The 22,616-nt window shown below is 42.9% G+C and overlaps 1 protein-coding gene across 8 annotated transcripts in view; it reads left to right on the plus strand.

The window, feature by feature from the left end:
* nfic (nuclear factor I/C) overlaps positions 1–22,616 on the plus strand; it is a 56,283-nt gene that overhangs the window by 22,697 nt on the left and 10,970 nt on the right. For 2 of the 8 annotated variants that reach the window (XM_040183801.2, XM_040183800.2), the window contains exons 8-14: positions 743–864; positions 3,200–3,313; positions 7,179–7,336; positions 8,570–8,750; positions 11,723–11,814; positions 15,242–15,330; positions 20,051–21,548. In XM_040183801.2, coding sequence (XP_040039735.1) covers positions 743–864; positions 3,200–3,313; positions 7,179–7,336; positions 8,570–8,750; positions 11,723–11,814; positions 15,242–15,330; positions 20,051–20,075 — 781 coding nt within the window. In that variant the 3' untranslated portion in view covers positions 20,076–21,548. Of the gene's footprint in view, positions 1–742; positions 865–3,199; positions 3,314–7,178; positions 7,337–8,569; positions 8,751–11,722; positions 11,815–15,241; positions 15,331–20,050; positions 21,607–22,616 lie in introns of those variants that run through there. The other 6 variants (XM_078107544.1, XM_040183804.2, XM_078107543.1 and 3 more) reach the window with 3 other exon arrangements.

Raw genomic sequence — 22,616 nt, forward strand, 5'->3', positions numbered from 1 at the left:
ATGAATGGAAGGCTCAGTATATGGACTGTACTAGTTTAGCGCTTTTCTAGTCTTCCAACCACTCAAAGCTCTTTAACACTCCATGTCATCAATGACACCGTGATGACAGGAGCTTCCATACACAGTTCACGTGCCAATCAGTACCTAACATTCCAATCATTCTCACGCTGCACTCACAGGAGCTCAAAGGAGCAATGTTAGTGTCTTGGACATGGGGGTTAGCAGGAATAAAACCACCAATCCACCGATTGGAGGACGACCGTGCTCTCCGCTCGCCCCCAGTCCACCAGGATAAGTGACTCACAAGTCGTGGTGTTGATTAAAAGACAAAGAGCAACACTCAGCGTCACAGCAGTGCCTGGCCGTGCAGAAAGGCTTGTGAGCGGTGATCACTTTACTCTATTTACTGTTCAGTGTTTCCGCCACCATTGTATGGGGGGGTTGGCGCCCCCGCCCACGTTTGCGATTGTCCACTCCTCGCTGCACTTTTCAGTTCTGGCGCGATGGACACAAACATGCACACGTGCGCGCACACAGGTGAGCAGGCTCAAACATTTCCGAAGCTTTATTCAGGAACATAGATGTCAGCTGTGATTCCTATTCAGACACAAAGCTTCACATTTTTCTACTGTAGATACTAGAGCACTTGCAGAAGCTTCTTAAAAAGACACTTTTTGCCCAAATATATTATATATTAATATATTCTTGCTCTCTGCTAACATCTCTTTGAATGTGTCTGCAGGAGTAAGCGGCATAAGTCTGGCTCTATGGAGGAGGAGGCCGACAGTCCAGGTGGGGAGTATTACCACTCGCCTTCCTCTCCTGCCAGCAGCTCCAGGAACTGGACTGATGACATGGAAGGAGGTACAGAATAATTCTAATTCATGGAGAGTTGATAAACATTAGAGATGCATCATTCTAATCTGTTTGGTTAAATGTATCCTCGTGGTGAAATAAATCACCAAACACTATCTTATTCAGAAACATGAATTACATCACCACCTGACAGCAATCAGGTGGGTGTTTGTGTGGCTTTTGTAAAGTGACAGCTCACACAAGATGCTGTCCAGGCGTTTTTTTATTTCGCAATTCCCTACCTTAGTAATTGTCAGCTTCCCTGATTGAGTCCTCCTATGTCTAATCAGCTGCACCTCCTCATGTACTCAAACCCTGTCTTCCCCTGTCTGTGGGTACATCCCAAGGCTCCTACTGCATCCCTGCTTACCTCACGTGCCTCTTTTCCTCGCGTCTTAGTCCCTCCCTGCCAGGGATGAATGGAGAATTTAAGGAAACGAAGCTAGGAGACACGAATCATGGGAATATGTTTCAAGAAAAAGGAGACGTCCTCTCCTCAGTATCGTCTTGTGAAGCATCGGTTTCTGATCACAGCTGGTCAGTTGGCTTTAATAGCTGGAGAGACTTTATAATAATAATGAATGAATTATAATGATAATATAGGAACATTGAACATGTTTTTTTATTGAATTACGTTCTCATGATCAGGGTGGTGGGTTTCCAAGTGTCTTTCAGTTTACACTTTAGTGGTTACGGTCTGTGTTTTACACACACACTGGGGTCTTCCTTCTTGGCCGACCTTAGTGTGTAAAGCCCAGGGACAGATATGCCTCCTTATATTTTAAATTTTTAGTTTTGATTTTTCTTTGTTGTTGTGATGATCACGTGGCCTTTTACAGCTGGAACAGACTACCGTGTGATTTACACTTCACACCAGTCTCACATCTTGGCACATCGTGACTGTATTGATTTCTTCTTCTCCTTCCATGTCGCTCTGTGTCTTTCTCGCTTTTCTTCATGTGGTTGGCTCTCTGTCTCTCTCATGAGCCGCTCTTGGGGAGGGTTTGGAACACAGCAAATTATTTGCGTCAATGGGTTTTGAAATTTGTCACGACAATATAACCCAGCATATGATTATGTTTCTTTTGGAACACTCAAATGAATTTATATTATTATGATAAGTGATGTAGAAAGTGTTTTTGTCTCTCCAGCTCTCTCTGACTTTAATTGTCTCCATAAAAGTTATATAGGGAAATAAATAAAAATCTTTCCAATAAATGAAGAAATTTGACTGACCTACAGTTAACAAATATTAAACCAAATAGAAATCTTTCATCCATCATTTGTCTTCAATGGTATAAAACTGTAGAATTGTTGATCAGACCAATCGGCATCCAATCAAATAACTGATGAACAATGAAAACAAAAACACTTCCTGGAAGCCTGCTCTTGTGCATCCTTGCTGCTGGTTCCTCAGAGATCCTTCATCGCTCCTCTTTCCTCGCTCCTCAGAGCAGAAATAAAAGCTTTGGCGTGCCCGTTAGGATGGCGGAGCAGAACAGCTTCCAGTTCAAGCAAGGAGCAAGGAAATGACAAATAAGAGACTTGGGATGTACCCTGTGTTGGTTCATCTGCTGCGCTTCCGGGTATGTTCCCTGCTTTGCTCCCTGTTATTTTCCTGCTAATATATCTTGCATGTGTCTGCATTACCTGATTCTGTTGTTTTTTCTTCGTTTTGCTTTACCTTACAATTACTGTTAAATGTCCTTCTGCCCCCGTGTTTACCTGCATTTGGGTCCATCCCTTGTTGCTCTATTTGCCCCACGTCGATTAGTGATGGAATATGTGAATATCTGACATACGTCTTACACGCCTCCATTGATTAATGAAACTTTACCAAGCTTTGTTAGTCGTGTCTATAAAAACTCTGAGAAGTATATTTTCTGATAGACTTCTAAACAACCTGAGGAGTTGTCCCCTAAAAAAATGCACATCACCATTGGCTTTGCTTTTAAACCCAGATGTTGCAGTCCAACGCCAGCACTGGAAACACACAAAACACAGATTTATGGAGTTGCAGCAGACTGGATAGGTTTTGCCCAACCAGACAATTCATAAAATCATCATAAAAAACCTCAGCAGCCTCTAATTGCTGATCAATTCTGAAATTTTCATTATTAACAAACATCAGCATGTTTATATATTGAAGGACGGTACTGTTTTAAGGAAAAGTCGGAGGCATGTAGTTTCACTGATGAATAATAAAGCCAACATAATATGAGGAAGCGTGTGGCACTGGAGGTCATGTAAAAAGTTTCTGTTACGTTGGTCTTTTAAACCAAAAAATGTCCAGATTTTTCTGATCTACCACCAATCCATATGTCGGTCCTTGTTTTTGTTTTAGGTCTGTCTCCTCCATTGAAGAAAGCAGAGCTGGAAAGTCCTTCTTCCCAGGAAGACTCACCAAGATTGGGCTCCTTCACTCAGCACCACCGGCCAGTCATAGCTGTACACAGTGGTCAGTATTCATAAATATATTTAATACACCACACATACGCATGCATCTATGTCTGGTATCCACACCTCCTCCAGTCTGCAGTGGGATTTAAATTTCACCTCCAATACACTGAAATACTGTTTGCCTTGTTGCTCTTTTTATTACATTACATTACAGGTCATTTAGCAGACGCTTTTATCCAAAGCGACTTACATTACACTTTAAACCCATGGCTTTTTCACATTTTTGCCCGGGGAGCAATTAGGGGTTAGGTGTCTTGCTCAGGGACATTTTGACATGGAACATGGGGCAGCCCAGAATCGAACCAACAACCTTGTGCTTCCCAGCACACCTTCTCTAACCCAGGCTAGCAAACCGCTCCTGCAACCTGGCAACGTCCGCCCTCTGGCTCTCGGAGAGATGAGCCTCTCGAGGGAGCGAGGTATGATCTCCGGCCCCAGCTCCTCCCTTTCCGATACCGTAGAGACCAGAGAGACAGACTCCACCCCCCTCCAGGCTTTCAGGAGGTTCAGGTGGTATATCTGTGTACCCCCGCCCCTGTCAGACCACACCACCTTGTAGTCGACGTCCCCCACCTGCCGTGTGACCTCAAAGGGCCCTTGTCACTTGGCTAGGAGTTTAGAGTTGGATGTAGGAAGTAATACAAGTACCTTTTCTCCCGGTGTGAATCGTCGCAGCCTGGCTCCTCTGTCGTACAGCCGTTGTTGTCGCTCCTGGGCCTGAAGCAAATTCTCTCGTGACATCCGCTCGAACGGAACATCCACCAACGGCAGAGGACGCAACGGCTCCCTCGGTATGGCCGGAGCGTTCACTAACTGACACTCCGGGCAGGACGCGCAGCCGGCGGCGCACGTCCCCCCGGATGCCTGGCCAATAAAATCGGGTCATTATCCAGTCTAGCGTTTTTTCGTATCCCATGTGACCAGCCATCGGGTTATAGTGAGCCGCCTGGAAGATCATTTCCCAGCGGCTTTTCGGCACCAGCAACTCAGTGTTGACCTGCCCCGTCCGAGTGTCACGACTCACTCTATACAGTCTGTCCCTAATCAATGAAAAGTGCGGAAATGACTGCGCTGCGTCAGGGCGCACCAGGTGACCATCAATACGTATCACTTGGTCGTAGGCTGAGCGTAGGGTATCGTCACGAGACTGTTCCAGTGGAAAATCTTCCATGGAGCGAAACTCGGGAGCCGGCGGAGTCTCTACGGGAGGCTCCGCGGGCCCCCCCCGTCTGCAGTGTCGGACGACCCCGCGTCACCGCTGAGCACAACACACATCTTGCATAACCCTGTCGGCCGTGAATGCACCCCTGCAGCCCCCCATTAGCTTATCAAACCCCGGCCAATCTGTACCCAAAATGACGGGTTGCGTCAGGCGGGAGCTCCAGCTTCCTTCGCAAGCCTTTTTCGCTGTCGCCGGATCTCTCCTACTTAAAGGTAGAAGACACACTGATTAATCTCAGCTGAGGCCAATTATGCCTCCCCCGGCACCGTTCCCGGAACCACTCCCTTCTCCGTCCGCTCTGCAACTGAGCCAAACCACGGCCGCCACCACAACAACATATAACTCCCCGCGGGTCACCGGCTGAACTTGGTGATGGTGAAGCTGGCTGCGGTTCTCGGAGTGGTAGATACTAACTCAACGACACCAGAGCTTCTGCAACCAGAACCTTTGGTTCTGAGGCGCTCTAACCGAGTGACTAAACCACCCGAGCGATATATGCCTGTACCCGTACAGCGGATTGTAATCCTTAAGCTCAGGCTCAGACAGACAAACTGAACACCACACACACACACCTTGACCAATTTTGCAAAACGTTTGTTTAATTTAGGCCATTTATTGTTTCGTTAAACGTGTGAATATACTCCTGTGTTAGTCAAGAATGTTAGAGATGTATTGTCAGTTAAAAGAGGGATAATGTGGTATATTGACTACATCAAGTTATATCGTTGTAGCAGTACAAAATGCTTTTTGGACCTCAGTGAACACTTCTCTATATTGTCATTGTAGCGCACATGCGCTGTACGTTTTGGCAGAGTTTGATGGCCGAGAAGTGAACGCGGTCTGGCTCATCAATATACTACACCACCACCATCTCATTTCAGGTGTGGGCCAGATGCAGCCCATTTCCACCAAACGCGGGTCAGACCATTACGGTCGAGGGTCGACGGGGGGGTGGCCGCGCTGACGGTCCGACCAGCAAACGGTGCGGTCGGAGGGGGGGGGTGCGGCAAAGTTGGTACCCGGATTCATTCATAAAAGCAAAGGCAAACACATTCAATGGAAAAAAAAACATTTGAAGTAATTCAATTACTGTACAATACCATCAAGATGTATGTATCGTATTCCTCGTATGATAGACATACGAGGAATTTGACATGGCGGTAGGTGCATAGCATCAGGCAGTAAGACATGGACAACAAGATAGATACGATTATATGACATTTTTTATTTACGATTTAACTCTACAGAATAAAATATAAGGCTATGGGCTAGGGGGATATAGAAGAGACAATTTAAAAATAAAGGATAAGAAGGAATTTAAAAATAAAAGTTGAAAATAAGGTGCACAAGCGATACTCTACACACTGTATTGTGAGTGTATGTGAAAGTGGAGTGTGAAGGGACTGACTGGTGGGATGTAAGAGTCAGTCAGCGGGGGACCCGGGCTCTGTTGATGAGGCCGACTGTTTGTGGGTCTGGGGGTCTTGGGGCAGGTTGGTGAAGCTGTGGGTGATGAAGTCAGGACATTGACTACCAAATCTGCAGTAGAACTCGTTCAGCTCGTCTGCCAGGCGGAGGTCATTCATGGATTGGGGGGTTTTTGGCTTGTAGTGTGTGAGGTGTTTAATGCCTCTCCAAACCAAAGCAGAGTCACTTTCTGAGAACTGTTGTTGACGTTTTTCAGAGTAATCTCTAATATATACGCTTATCGCAAAGTAACGTGCGGACTGACTTTACTGTATTTTTCAAAGTGCATAGTCTGTGGGTATTTGTTTGGCATAGACCACAAAGTAATATCTTATTACTTTTGTCGATGGTAAAGGTTAATTTTGTGTCTGTAGCTTGTTGTTATTTCACTATACAGATGACTGCTACAGAAGCGTAGGAGCTACATACAGTTCAATTGTTGTGTGTATTTTATACACATCTTGCTCATTGTGTTCCTTTGTCTGTTTTAGCTTTACTCTTATTTGAATCGTGTACATCGGTGCTGCACAATAAAGCATCTGGAGCTTGGACGCTACATCCTGACTCCGGTATTCTTTTAAATGGAGTTTGGCTTACTGCTGAATTGTGTACCAAGCTACAATACATACAAGGAGAGCGGTACACAGATCAATGTCTATGGATTTCTTTACGTTGAATGTGCTAGATAAAAAGTAGACACTAATGCAATGTGATTGTATGATGTGAGTCAACTGAAAAGGGAATAGTATACTGCAAGTTTAGAGAGTAGCGTGCTGTAAAAAATATTTTCTTCTAAGGCGTTAACATTTTGCTGTATTTAACTTCAACTTTTGTACACTGAGTGTGACTGACATGAGCGAACATTCATTTTGAGTTTATCTACTGTTTGATTAAGGGTCGCCGATCCCAGGGTGTTGACCCGTTAGCGATAATTTATGTTAATAATCTAAAAGTCTCAAATGTTTAGAATTCTTCACTTCCCACCAGCGGACATAGAGCACGCGTCAGAAAGAGAAAATCCTCGGTGTACAACACCCGTCCCCTCAAGTCCGTCCCACAAAGATGTTTTTGCCAAAAGTACCATCCATCTACTTGGTCCCAGTCAGGACCTGTAACGCAAACATACATGTACACAGGAACCAAATGCCATTTGCTATGTTCTCTCTCTGTTCAGGTCTGTCTCGGAGTCCCCACCCTTCATCATCTATACATTTCCCACCCACATCCTACTTCCCCCACGGAGCGATCCGCTATCCCCCTCATCTGGCCCAGGACGCCCTCAAAGATCTGGTCTCATTGGCCTGCGACCCTGCCAATCAAGCTCCCAGCTCAGTGAGTACAAACAGTCAAAGAATATACCACAGGAGCTGCAGTACTACTTTAGCAAGCGTATTACTACACAAATAGTTGTATGTCTTCGCAGACGCTTAATTCTTGTCAGGTTATGAATATAAACCAAAAACAAGTTGCGGTGCCGTGAGTGTAATATCAACAGCACTTTAGACCTGGCTGCAGATCTAGACACCAATCTACCAGTTTTTGACAGAGCCATTTAAACAATAAAAGAAAATGGGTATTCTAGTTTGACGGAAATATGTTGTTAATGTTAAACTTGAATGAGTTTGTTCACTGGTAGAACAGGTTTTTTCTCGACGGATTCTACCTTGGAAATGACAAAAATAGCTTAGAATAACAGATGAACGCCGATATGCAGAGAGCAGTGGAGAACTGTAAACACAAAAAAAAAAACTTTCCTGGGGAGGCACCCCCCCGCCCCCTATATAATGGTTGGGGAAACAGTGCATTTGCAGGTTGGTATTTATAGAACTAGTGAGAGCTCAATAGTCCATCAGGACTACAACCTCCCGCCACACGAACAGTTTCTTCCCGTCGGCAGTCGGGCTCATCAACAGAGCCGGTCCCCCACTGACTGACTATAACACTCCACCGGTCACTCCCCCTCATACTGCACACGTCACTTTAACTGCAATTCATCACTTTGTCACTTGTCACTTTGTCTCTTGTCTGTTACTTGTTTGTTAGTGCACTTTATGCTTGATATTTTTCTTTTTAACTTTTTAATATTTAAATTTTTTTAACTTGATTCCCTTGTTTTATACTAACCCATAGCCTTAGCCTTATTCTACTAACCCATTGCATTAGCATTTCATTCTACTTTATTTTATTACTTGTGCACTGTTGTCTTGTCTGTCTACTGTCGCGCACTAACGGCCAAGACAAATTCCTTGTATGTTTGACATATTTTGGTAAATAAATGTTTCCTGATTCCTGATTCCTGATCCTGATACAACTACAAAAACAACCACTTAGTGCAAATGTGAGCCAGTAGCATGAACTGATTTCTGTTTATTGGACATGCACAGTGGCGCTCCCTGTGAAGTCTACCCGCCTCAAACATTTTTGTTTAACTTGGTGAGTTGCATATCTGCTGGAAAACTATGCTTATCAATTATAAAATGTTTGGGATGTATTATCTAGGACATTAAAGTATAGCAGCATTGCAACACATTTGACATGACTTTTTTGAATGTCATATTGTTCTAGCTGAATGGAGGCAACCAAGGAAAAGTTCCCAGTCACTACATTTCCTCTCAGATGTTGGCCCCCCCTGGAAATGCACCCTCCCTGGCTCCCGCTCCATCTTCCTTACCCAGGGCAACTCTGGCTGCAGAGTCAAAGGCCACTAGCACCTCCTCTGATGGAGCAAACTCATCCACGTCACCCAGTAAGTGGTCAAAACAGACATCTTTTGTCATTTGGCATGTATTCCAGACTGAGCAATGCATGTTTTAAACTAATATAATGTTGTGGATTACCCTGATCTTTATTGTTGTTGTTTTTTTAATGAAAGTAATTATTAGGGTCCTCGCAACAACTAGTCGTAGCCTATTGTATTTCTAGGAATTATTATTCTTATCTAAGATGTTTTGCCTTTTAGGGGGCTTTATTATATCCCAAAAGTTGAAATGCATGTCAGGACTGCCCAGTGTCTTCCCCCTGTAACCGATTGACTTGATTTTTGGCACAGTTTTGCTGTTGATTATGCTCTACAAAAAAGTCAATCATGGCATTTAAAGGAATCAATAATATTTGATCACTTCGGGCTGCTACAGTTAATCGTTCAATATCTGCCATTTTCTTCCATTTTTTGCTTATTTTCATTGCTTTTTGGAGTTGTAAAAGGCCAAACTCCTCCCCGATTATTTTAAAATTTGGGCAGTGTGATCCTGACACTGTTGTCTTTAAATATTGTATAAAGCTTGAAACGATATAGAACTATGTGAGCACGAAGCAGCGAAAACCCCCCACTATTTGCCGTTAACATTGCAGTTGTTTTATCTCGGAAATATGGAGCAGATTATCTAATCTTTCTCATGACCTCCTTACCTTGTAGATATTCATATGATAATTTAACATTGTGCTGTCAGAAGACTTTAGACCCTGATAATGTTAAAGATAAAGTTTGGAAAGCGTCATTCCTGGTGTTGCTCCACACAGTTAACGTTCACTGATGAGAAGTTTGTCCGACGGCAGCGGCCATTCTCGGCCGTGTTTGTAGCTGTGAGGCCAGTCCCCCGACGTGCGTGGACCCATCCGTCGCTTTAATTATTATTATTAATATTATTAACAAAATAGTAATAATCTAACAATTATGTATTGTTGTAGTATTAACAGTAGTAGTAGTAGTAATAGCATAGTAAACTCATGACAGAGCCACTCTTGACACGATCCCACAAGTGGTCCTCTCAGTTCATCATAATCATAAGAAATGAGTGCAAACTCAGACCTACTATGGTTGTAAACAGTAACTCTCCACACATAAACTGTAGCTATGGATGATTTGGAATTATAGTACACTCTTAGATTATCCCTGCCACCAATTCGATGATAAGTCTTTTCATGAAATCTTTTTATTCGAATGGATTCATTTTATAGGGAATAAAAATGAATTATATTACACTATATATATATATATATATATATATATATTAATATATATATTGTCACGACCTGGCTCTTTGGGCCATGACAAGATTGGAGTTGCACTGGTTTACGAGGTTTAACATATTCTTTATTTAACATAAGAACGACGAAAAAGCCACAACTATTCCAGATGACATGTGAATGTCAGTAACGAATAGAGAATGAATGAATGAACACGGGGCTTCCTAATCTCAGGGCACCGGGCCCAGGTGCCTTCAATCACCAAACCCAAATCCCATTGGAAGGCTGCTGCCTCCACAGCAGGGGTCGTCACAATATATATATATAATACATGTATTCATACTGTGGTTATGGAATGAATTTGATTTGTTTGTATTCAGACTGTCTTCACTCAGTAACACAGTGCTTCGGTTGGATGACTTCAACAAGTTTAAATATAAAAATGATTTTTTATAAACTCATGGAATTATGATATTACAACCTTAGCCTTAGAGGAAATAAAATATATTAATGCAAGCAAATGTTTTGTACATTTTAATAGATAGCACTGAGCACAATGCAGGTTTTCATTATAAAACAATAAGAACTTATCTCATGATGCATTTAAAGAGAAAAGAGACTTTTTTCAGAGTTTAACAAAGCAGTTATTTTCCAATAAAAAGACAATCTTAAACAGAGATGGATTTAGAAGGAAGGTTAAAACACAGCTTCCCTTTAACAACAGAACAAACAATTTGACTACAACACCCCCAAGATACAAACCCCAACATGTTTCATGAGTGATTAACACCTGACTTTGGCTTTCAGCAACAACACAAACATTAACAGTAGTGTTTAGACTTAAACATGTATATACACAAGGTATATTTAATGGAGTGTAAAAGAATATTTACAGGGTTTCACACATCAAGTATCTTATAGTCCAATGAATTGTGAAACAGTTTCTGATTACTGACCAAAAGGACACTGTTTGGATGAAGTGGGACTGATCTCCATGTGATGCCAGGTCTGCAGCAGTCAGGAATATCCATTGGTGTTAGAAGCTCCTACTGGGACCAAAGTCAGTGACGGTGCCGGTTCCAGTCATTTTCATTTAAAAATAATCCATGCTCTTGGATAGCATGGTCCCTGATAAAACGTAGACTCGTCACACAAACATATGAAATGAATTTCCGTAAATTATGATAATTAGGTATTTACACCCAAACCTTTTTCCTTCTAATGCTGGTATCCAGATTATTGTGTCGCTGATTGGGCTCATCTTTGGGGTGGGAGGGGAGCGGTTGACACAGGCTACATACCTGGATGTATTTTGGGAAATGAAAATAAATAAGACACTTTGACTGGTGCACGATTGTTACTTGGCTCGAAGAACCCACTGAGGACCTACGACCTGTTAGACGGACCACGTCCTCATTCGCTGTGAGACAGCTTTGAATATTTCTATTTTTTCAACTATGAAAAATTTGCGCCGGTGCTCCCCAGGTGTACTAACTTATGCCATAATGCAAATGAGTAAATGCAATTAGTTTATTTTTCATTATACGTCTTTCCACCATAAGGTTTCTCTCATCTCATCTTCCCTTCTTATCCGGGGTCGGGTCGCAGGTGTTCCACCTTTCCCTTTCCCGGGCCACATAGCACATACCTAGACTACCAACTCTGACTGGGAGATCCCAAGGCGTTCCCAAGCCAGTGTGGAGATGTAATCTCTCCACCTAGTCCTGTATCTTCCCTGTGGTATCTTCCCAGCTGGTCGTGCCTGGAAAACTTCCCTAGGGAGGCGCCCAGGGGGCATCTTTACCAGATACCCAAACCCCCTCAACTGGCTTGTTTCTCTAAAGGTACGTTCACACCAAAAGGGAAGGCTTCACGTGCACGAGTTTACTCGCCCAATTATTTGGGGTTAATTTGCGTCATTTGGGCGTAGCTTATCTCTGTGGCTTGTCTTCATAATAATCCGTTGCTGCACAGCTCGGTGAATTTTACCAACTTCTCCAGGAACTGCGTCTTCCTTTCCAGGAACTGTGCTAGGATCTCTCAGTTGGACATCAACTACAGGCGTTGAATCTCCGCTGCGGAGCGCCAGTCTTTCCCAGGGAGTGGCAGTTTCATAAAATATATTCCTTTGGCAGCAGGACGGCGGTGATGTCGGGCGGAGCATCTCAATACTGATTTTTTGGCTCGACGCTGTCTTGTGAAAGCCAAAGTAATTTGCGCCGCACCAATCATGTCATTATCACTTCATGTGCGGTGTTTGCCTGCTATCTTTTCATCATAACGGTATGGTAAAGCGAGTGCAATACCGCCCCGCTGCTCCAATTCTCAGGCCAAACTCACACTCCATCTTCCTCTTACTCGTGAACAAGGCCCCAAGATACTTGAACTCCTTGACTTGTGGTAAAGACTCATTCCCTACCCGGAGTGGGCAATACGTCGAGGTATTGCTGCTCATCCCACCCATTCCACACTGCTGCGAACCGCTCCAGTGAGAGTTGGAGGCCACCAGGACCACATCATCTGCAAAAAGCAATGATGAGATCTGCAGCACCCCGATCTGTGAACCCTCCTCCCCACGACTATGTCTCAATATCCTATCCACGAATACCACAACAGGATTGGTGACAAGGGGTAGCACTGGCGAAGGCCAACTCCCACCGGACCCCACTCCGAGAAACTGAACACAGCTCAATTTAGACTAGAACAAATGATCAAATGCTCCAATTCTCACAGCAAAGAATTACTTTATACAATAATGCTGCGTTCACACCAAAAGCGAAACAATTTTTCGCAGCGCTTTATTCGTGCGGGTTTACTCGCCTGATTAGTTCTAGTTATTTCACTTCATAAGCTACGCCCCTTTTCAGAAGCGAAGTAAATTTTCTGTAAAGACAGTTATCATATCCACTATCCACAATAGAAATAACCACTATTCTGCGCTTTAATTGGCAAATGTCAGAACCGCAAACGGTGTCATGTTTGGGATCATGACATCATCCGTCGCCACACACAGCTCAGTGAATTTCACAGACTCCTCCAGGAAGTGCGTCTGGACGACTGCCGCTTCCAGCGCTACTTCAGGCTGACCAGTAGCTAGTGTGATGACTTGTCGAATCAGGGCCAGCGTCTCTCGGTTAGACCCCAACTTACAGGCTTTGGATCTCAGCTGCGGAGCGCTTGTCGCTCTCTGGTGACTGGTTTCATAAAGTACATTCACGCTCTGGCAGCAGGACGGCGGTGATGACGAGCGGAGCATCTCAACGCTGATTGGCTTTCGCACGACAGCGTCGGCCTTCTTTAACTTTTTCGCGTCCTCCACGCCGCCCATTGACAATTTGCCTACTCCGCTACCATTCGCGTCTGTGCATTGACTCTGCATGGAATCTACTCGCGTAAATAATTTGCTTTTGGTGTGAAAGGGTACATTCATTGTGTTTAGGCTCATAAATCATACAATGTTGCATTTTTGGTGTGGTCCATTTCCTGTTCCCCTTTTGCCTGGCTACCACCTAAAACTCATTTGAAAAACAAATCCCAAGCTAAGATAGGGTCTTAAGGCTGGCCCATGCGTCTGCGTCTCCGCACTCGTTTGAATTAATGGTTCAAAAAGGCTTGGCGTGTTGCAAAGAAATTTACCGCCAGAACACCAGGTGGAGTAATGTTTTTGTCGAAGACGACCTAGAGAGTCACGTCTTTGTGTGTGGAAGTCGTTGGTTTGTTTGTTTATTTATTTATCATAGACTTTATTGCCCCGTGCTGCTTTTCATCGTGGTCACATTTGTCCCATATTTTCCTCCACAACTTCCTCTCGACCGGCAAACCGACGTTTGTGGAGATCTCCCTCCATGAATCAGAGGCCATCCGCCTATGTGCTATGAAACCGGAAATGTGAGACTCCGTAAAGGATGTAGTTAGCAGACCAATTGCACGCAGCTTTGCGGGCGCAGGAGGCTTGTGTAGCTTTAGAAAAATGGGTCGACGCACGCAAGGAGGTGTGAAAAGACACGCAAGGGACACGCAAGGGGCTCTTGCGTCTGCGTTCCTTGCTTCTATATAGGATACAGGATATAGGAATATAGGAAACAAACAGATCTCCACAAAAATACCATGATATTAAAGGCCCGACCACAGAAATCAACACAGTTTTACTAGAGAAGGAACATTTAAACATACAAGTACTAGGGCATAATCATGAATGCATCTGTGAAGTATGGCAAAGAAATTAATTCCCTCTCAGATAACGCAGACAGGCTAAGTGTAAGGCATACTGTAGCGTTGCAAAATATTTAAATCCCCCAACTAAGATATGGCTGAAAAGTATTCAGTCAGTTTAACACGTCGTCCTGTGTAAGTGACGTTGGTGGCCTTTAATGAACTAGTGGCATATGTTTTAGGATTAACCCCCATTGAAAACCTGATTTCCAGCTATGGAAGGAAATTCAACTCTTTTGTCAGCCTTTCCACAATTTTCATTCTTCATGCATTCTTTTTAGTATCAAAGGATAGGAACACGCCTACCATAACATATATGGATCATACAACCAAAGTGCAGCTGCTCCCAGTCCCAGCACTAGTCATATACAATAACAAAGAGAGAGAGTAGAGAAAATACTTGCAGTAGATATAGTATGTAGCCCACTACTATTACAGTATTGGTTGGGCCGCTCCATAAAAACAGATCGTTGCTCTTGTGTTGTAGCTGTCCTTTGTGGAATGTTATACTCGACTTATTATATAACCATGTGTTGGACATTTATCCAGTTGCACATCTGGAATACCTCTCAGGTCAGGTGTAAACACATCAGCTTAGTGGAGTTTGACCGCAATCGAGTTGGTCAACTCAACCCCATTTATCTGGTTTGGGGTGGAATAAAAAAGGAAGAAACTGTCAAACACAGGGATTCCTATATTAGGATGGGCTGAAATACAATAGTCATGTGTACAGAATGACAAACATAAAAGGGGTACAATACATTCTATGCATATAAGAGAAATGATTCATCTATAGAGTAGTTAGCAGAATAATGGCAGAAGAATTGCAAATACTATTGATGACAGCCGCAGTGGATATAGTAAAATAATGATAGTAAAAGCAATAATGGCATCATTAATAATAATTTGACTAAAAATAATAATGACAGCTATGTTGTAGCTCCTTATTTAAATGGTAAGATTTTTTTTGTAGTACACTACTGCCTCTCGAAATTTAACATGCAACATGGAATCATGAGAGACAGTATGATTCTGATGTTGTAACGCAAACACCCTCAGCATACTCGGCCTCTGGGACACCCCCTGCCAATCGCACCTCCTTCGTTGGAGTCACTCCCCAAGACCCAGGTGGACTCAACCAAAGCCAGGTTAGTATGGATCGTCTGAAAGTCTCCAACTACATTTAGAAGAGAATCAGATCTCAAACCCATACTAAAAATTCTGGAATCGGTAGTTAAAACAAATCCAAATCTATTCAGTGCAGCACGTGTTCTGCTTTCTCTGAGAAATTTGTCACCAGATTTACACTGGTCTATACGGGGCGAGAGGTGGACTGTCTCGCTCTTGATGAGCTGTGGCCAAATGTGTGAGTCTGTTGAAATGCATTTATGACAGTCTGAACACACATGTGCCGTCCTCTTTGTTTACCTTTTTTGTGCCCCCGTGCTTTCACTTGTTACTGTTTTTAAGCTCACGTTGCAAAGACTTGTGGGTAATTCCCTTGGGCTAAGTTAGCATCCAATGTTGACTTACGGAAAGGGTTCATAAAGGGCTCAAAAGCTCTGACTGAGAGGCCTCAAACACTCACTAATTTGACAATAGGACAGTCCCAAACCCTCAGAGTTAGCCCGGAGCGCTTCTCAAAGTCTGAGTGCATAAGCGTGCACATTGGGATTGGGCGCGAGATTCTCTACATTGCTACTGTGTACCGGAGCAATTCTATCCAGAGAATCTATCACCAAACAGCTGAATTCAAAGGCGCCCTGGGCCTATCAGGAAAACCTGTTTTACATCAGAAAGTTGCTGGTCATCGAAGTGTTTCCCTTTATCATTAAGACATTCTTTAAGTCTAACAAGCTAGCCGGTCTTTTCTGGCTTGATCGACAGATAAAATTGAGTGTCATCTGCATAATAATGGAACTTCATGCAGTGTTTTCTGATAACATTGTCTAAAGGAAGCATATACTGGGTAAATCAAAGCAGTCCAAGCACAGAAGCTTGTCTTTTCACCATGTACAAACACAATCTGGGATTGATCCGATAAGTACGACTTAACTAGCTGAGTGACCTCTTTCTCTCCGTCTCTCTGCCTTTTTGCTGCGCTCGTCCGCTTGTAACCTGCGCCGCTCTGGGGGGCGTGGTTCGAACACAGCGCATGTCAAGTCGTCATGTTAGTTTCGCTTCTATGAAGCTGTGACCCCCCTGTCAGCCCACCGCGTCCCCTAGGGATTGCAATCTCCAGTTTGGGAACAACTGCTCTAAAAGGATAAGCAACATAGATGACTGAATGACTTATCAAGAGTAAGGGATCGAAGGTTTAGGTTCAAACACTGAATTATGGTTACAACCACATATGCACAAAGTAATCACAGTTAACTGCCAACTGCTCCTGCTCATGATGTCCTAATATCCAAACATCAAATACATTTGTTGATGTATGTGAAGAATGAGGAGTGTGTGTATGTGTGGGGGTGAATCGTGTCATCTGCTCTGCAGAGAGGATGATCGGCAGCAATCTGCTGTCCGTCCAGGACTCTGAGGCAGGCAGGAAAGATTGTAGCAGACCCCTCTCATCCCGGACACAGACTCTTGAGCCCCTTCCCTCTGACAGGAGGCTGCGGTCTATCAGAACCAAGACCTTCCTTCATCGAAACAGTTTCTCGTCAGCAGTTGATGTCTTGAACCAAGTCCCCTATTGAGCCAAATACTTCATCCCCAGAACATTTTCACAGTGGTTTCTCTTAGCATGGAAACATACAGACATACAGTGGGGAGAACAAGTATTTGATACACTGCCGATTTTGCAAGTTTTCCCACGTAGGAGTCTAATCTTTATCATAGGTACTCAACTGTGAATCTGAACTGACGGAATCTAAAACAAATCCAGAAAATCACATTGTATGATTTAAAAATATATTTTTTGCAGTTTATTGCATGACGTAATAATTTGATTAATCAGAAAAGCCGAACTTAATAGTTGGTACAGAAACCTTTGTTTGCAATTACAGACATAATACGTTTCCGGTAGTTCTTGACCAGGTTTGCAAACACTGCAGCAGGGATCTTGGCCCACTCCTCCACACAGACCATCTCCAGATCCTTCAGGTTTCGGGGCCGTCGCTGGGCAGCACAGACTTTCAGCTCCCTCCAAAGATTTTCCTATTAGTTCAGGTCTGGAGACTGGCTAGGCCACTCCAGGACCTTGAGATGCTTCTCACTGAGCCACTCCTTCGTTGCCCTGGCTGTGTGTTTTGGGTTGTTGTCATGCTGGAAGGCTCAGCCACGATCCAGCTTCAATGCGCTTACTGAGGGAAGGAGGTTGTTGGCCAAGATCTTGCGATCCATCCTCCCCTCAATACAGTGCAGTCGGCATGTCCCCTTTGCAGAAAAGCATCCCCAAAGAAGCATGGAAGTTTCCACTTCCATGCTTCACGGTTGGGATGGTCTTCTTGGGGTTGTACTCATCCTTCTTCTTCCTCCAAACACGGCGAGTGGAGTTTAGACCAAAAAGCTCTATTTTCGTCTCATCAGACCACATGACCTTCTCCCATACCTCTTCTGGATCATCCAGATGGTCATTGACAAACTTACAGACAGGCCTGGAAATGCGCTGGCTTAAGCAGGAGGACACTGCGTGCGCTGCAGGATTTTAATCCATGACGGCGTTGTGTGTTACTAATGGTTTTCTTTGAGACTTGTGGTCCCAGCTCTCTTCAGGTCATTGAACAGGTCCTACCTAGTTCTGGGTTGATCCCACATCTTCCTCATGATCATTGATGCCCCATGAGGTGAGATCTTTCATGGCGCCCCTGAGCGATGGAGATCAACCGTCATCTTATTCCATTTTCTAATAATTGTGCCAACAGTTGTTGCCTTCTCACCAAGATGCTTGCTGATGCTAGTGTCATGTAGCCCATCCCAGCTTTATGCAGGTATACCATTTTATCCCTGATCTCCTTACACAGCTCTCTGGTATTGGCCATTGTGGAGAGGTTAGAGTCGGATTGAGTGTGTGAACAGGTGTCTTTTATACAGGTAACGAGTTCAAACAGGTGCAGTTAATACAGGTAATGGGTGGAGAACGGGAGGGCTTCCTAAAGACAAACTGGACAGGTCTGTGAGAGCCGGAATTCTTACAGGTTGGTAGGTGATCAAATACTTATGTCATGCAATAAACTGCAAAATATATTTATTTTTTAATCATAAGATTTGTTTTAGATTCCGTCACATACAGTTGAAGAGTACCTATCATAAAAATGACACTCTTACACTGCCGATTTTGCAGGTGTTCTACAAAGCATGTATCAAATACTTGTTCTCCCTACTGTACGTGTTTTAACGTACTTATTTGTTTATATTGTTAATTCTTGCTTATATTTTTATCTTATATTGCACTGATTCACCAAGTCAAATTCCTCTATGTGTAATAAATGTGGCAATTAATGGTTTCTGATCTGCGGCGTCCTTTGTTGCATAAATTGATTGGGGATCTTGCAAACTGTTGAAGCTGGAGAGCCTGAATCCTTAATCCTGTCGTTCGACGAAGCCAAACCGCAAAGAAAGTTTACCGGAGATACTTAATACCTTTTACACATACAAGTTGGTTCGGAAAGACAGAACTTGGAGGATCAGTATAGGCTAATCTGTCTCCATCCAATCTGGCTCCATCCAATCTGGCTCCATCCATGTGACCGAACCTGGAATCCCTCACTTCCTTAACTCAATCTTAACCTCAATCATAATACAATACATTCAAGGATTATATTTTTGCCCTTAAGCTTCTTAAACATAATATGGCATGCAATATATCATCTAATCTCTAATATCTAGCACAAACTAATCATATTATATAGCATGTCTAATATCATAAACATAAAATTTAACTCATTTTGTATGGCCCAAAATCACAAAGTTAACCACAGAGCCCTCCAATCTTCACACTGACTGAACAAAAAAAAACTAAAATAAAAGAAAGAAGCCCTAGGAAGGACGTCTAAGTTGAGGCGCTCCTCCCAAGGTGGACAGAGTAAAATAGATGTCATGTGTATAGTAATGAATGATGTACAACATATACAATATGTTTAATTAGTAATACAGACATTAGTCTACTACCGAACATCACACATATTATAAATTCTACCACCAGTCATGCTTTTTCTAATTCAATTCAATACAAAGTAATCTAAGCAAGACACAGAGCAAGCACTTTTTACTGCACCTGAAAGGTTGCAATGACGCCTTATGTGGCAACTGGCTGCCGGATTCTACCGAGTGTATCATTGAGAGGAATGCCGAAGACTGATTTAGGCATGGCAAGGAGTTTTTTTTTGTTTCCGTTACTGGACCCACGTCATGAGCGCTGCTGATGTGGATATATTCGGAGCGTGTGATGATTTACTGTGCCTTTTGGCATTAATTACTCCAATATCAGTATTAGCGGCCGCAATGAGCCTTCTTTCCACTACAAATCTTTTCAAAAAAGGGTTGCAGACCTGATTCCTTCTCAACGTTGAGCTTGGATCTGTATTTAGGTTTGACAGAGGTTCCAATATGGTTCTTGTAATAAATGAGATTGGATCATTGCCCTCATGGATTAGTACATGTTCGGTTGAGGGTGAGCATCAACCCCCGGATTCAGTTCTAAACCATCTCTCATTCGGCTTGGATTTGCTCTCGAGCTTGACTCTGAAAACGTGAGCAGCAAACGCTCATCTCTGAGGGGGATTAGACTCAAAGCAAGCATGTTTTTTTAGGGTTCACAATTTACAATTTGTTTATTAGCAATGTTAGATTATATATACACGTGTGTGTGAAGAAATGCAGGCTGAAGTTAAACATGTCTAATCTTGTTTCTCTGTCTCATTCCAGTCCTGGTATCTGGGCAACTGAGTGAACTGTGGAGGAAAGGTGATTGCAGCAATGTCTTGGAGGAAAGGAAACGATGCTGTCATGACATTACCAGAGGAAAAATATATTCATCTTTGTAGAAGTATAACATGTGGTCGTACATATATATAAATATACAGTGTGGTATATTTGTATGTACCCAGAAGAGACATCCTGGATGAAAGACTCAGCCGTGTTCAAAACACAGAGTGAACTATGCCATAAATATTTCTCACAAATGACCACTGGATGGAGTTGGGAGTTCAGTGGACCAGAATCAGGCCTCAACAAACCACATCCTAAAATACCTGTATCCTAATTATGTTCCCGGGATGAGGTCCGTGTTCCTGGAATGGATGTCAGGCTTTAGCGTTGTACCCTGGGTCTCTACACAGTAAATGCAGCATAAGGACTCCTCCAAACAACTTCATACACCCTCAATACCCAGAATGTCCCTCTCCCCACCCGTTGCTGCTAATAATATATATGCAAACAAGCCTCCCTTTTTTCTGAACCCACCAAAAAGAGATATCCTTCTGTTGTAATGTTTATTATTCACACTTTGTAATGTTATGGATACATCAAAAGACAATTTAGCATTGAAAATGAGCAATTGTCTCACTAAAAGACTGATGCTTTGTCTTTTTCATTGACAATGAGCCTAAAACCATTATGTTGCTTCGTTAAGCGTATGTGTTTGAGACTGATTTATGATAAACAGGATATTTAAACAAAGAGTAACGGTGGAATAGAAAAGTAATATTCCAGCCTGCTCAAACACATCACACAGTGCTACAGTTGAACACTAGTGCGTGAGGCCCACTGGTACTCAGGTACCCACGACGGGCTGTGCTATGGTTACTACATTTACACCCTCATCGCTGCTCGGTTGGGGAGGATCTCTAGATTTGGTTTGAGATTATGTGACGGTTAAAACTGTGGGTTGTTCATTTTGTAAAATGCCGGTGCTTAAGGCTCTGAACGACTTAAAGCTTTTCGTCCAGCTAGAGAATGGTTTAGAAGCCAACTGACCTGACCAGTCTACTGCAGTAGTGTTTGTGTTGGGGTTCAGATGAACACAAGGACAGCTTAGCTGCAGTGCTATGATTGGTTTTCAGATCAACCTTTAGGGTTTAACACAAATCAATCAGCTATTAGCACGAGTTTCCTTTCTCTGTAATATCGTGACACAATATTACGATAATGACTGCTTTAGTGAGGCACGGCAATATATTCTGGCGTTGCAAAGCTTAATAATGTTTGATATTTTATAGCTTAAAAGCTTCCATGCTGCATGTTAACTCAGTGGATAGCAACGACTCAGTGTATGTGTCGTCGTCAAAAATCTGAATGTAAAAGAAAGAAATGAATGGTTTAAATATAGCGATATTGATATTTGTCAGTTAAAGTCTACCCTTACACCATCACTTTGGAGATGAAACACTGATTATTAATTAAAATTGTAGGTTACAATATTTAATAATGTTTTCCATACTTCAATATCTGATGCTCTGCAAATAAAAAGCAGTCATTTAAAACGTGTCGCCCAAGGATGTTGAAAGGTGTTTAGGTGTTGAGATGCAGTCAGATGGAAGTGCAAGCCAATTTGCGTTATTCACATGAATTTGGCCGCCGGAGTGGTTCTGCAAGACATCATAATCGTTTATTTGGTCGCTTGCTTTTCCTATCGAAACAGTAAGGGAGAAGTCAGTATATTTTTATTGTACTTGTTTTACAGGAATGGTCCCACAGGTGCCCTCTATCTGCCAGAAAAGGCCCCAACCAAAATTGAATTGCACCACTTCTTACCAGTCAGTCAGTCCAGTGTCAGCTGGACTTGATGTACATCCATTGAAGAGTAGTGCAGCGTTGTCAGTGGATATACTGGATTTATTCAACAACTTCCCTATGGGAAAATAATTGGTCATTGCAGGTGAAAGATATCTATCGAAGCAGGAACAGTTTTTGCCCTACTCCCCTTTCCTTTTCTACATAGAGTGGATTGCAGGGCTGTTTATTTCTTTATATTTTGAGAATTGGCCTGTCTTAAACTTCTATTATGCACGATATTTCTTCAAACACATCAGGTGCCTTGCCCTTTAGTTAAAGAACAATAATACATTCTGGAGAAGTGATATACTTTTCATGATAAAGATAGTAGCGTGTACAAAACAACACTAAAATTAGCTGCATGATTGCTTGACATTAACCAGTGTAGTAGGTACACCGAGGCAGCCTCTTAACTGCAAGCTCAAAGATAGCTTCCATTAGCTTCAGGACCACGCTCATTCTCTGGTACCCATTCATATGGAGCTACCATACACAGAGCCACCTGCCTATCAGTAACTAACGTAGATAACATCTCTGTGATTTAATTGATGTTAAACACAGCAGATAATTCTGGGCCTATTATCTCAAGATCCATTCACTACTTTTGTCCATTCAATTACACACCTCAAAGATTTCATCTGCCGATGAGTCGGCTGTAGAGTAGTGACAAGTATAGATCTTTGGTTTGCTGAACACAAGTCGTCACATATTTATATCT

This window comes from Gasterosteus aculeatus, chromosome 8 (assembly GCF_964276395.1).
Source record: "Gasterosteus aculeatus chromosome 8, fGasAcu3.hap1.1, whole genome shotgun sequence".
Classification (NCBI taxonomy): domain Eukaryota; kingdom Metazoa; phylum Chordata; class Actinopteri; order Perciformes; family Gasterosteidae; genus Gasterosteus; species Gasterosteus aculeatus.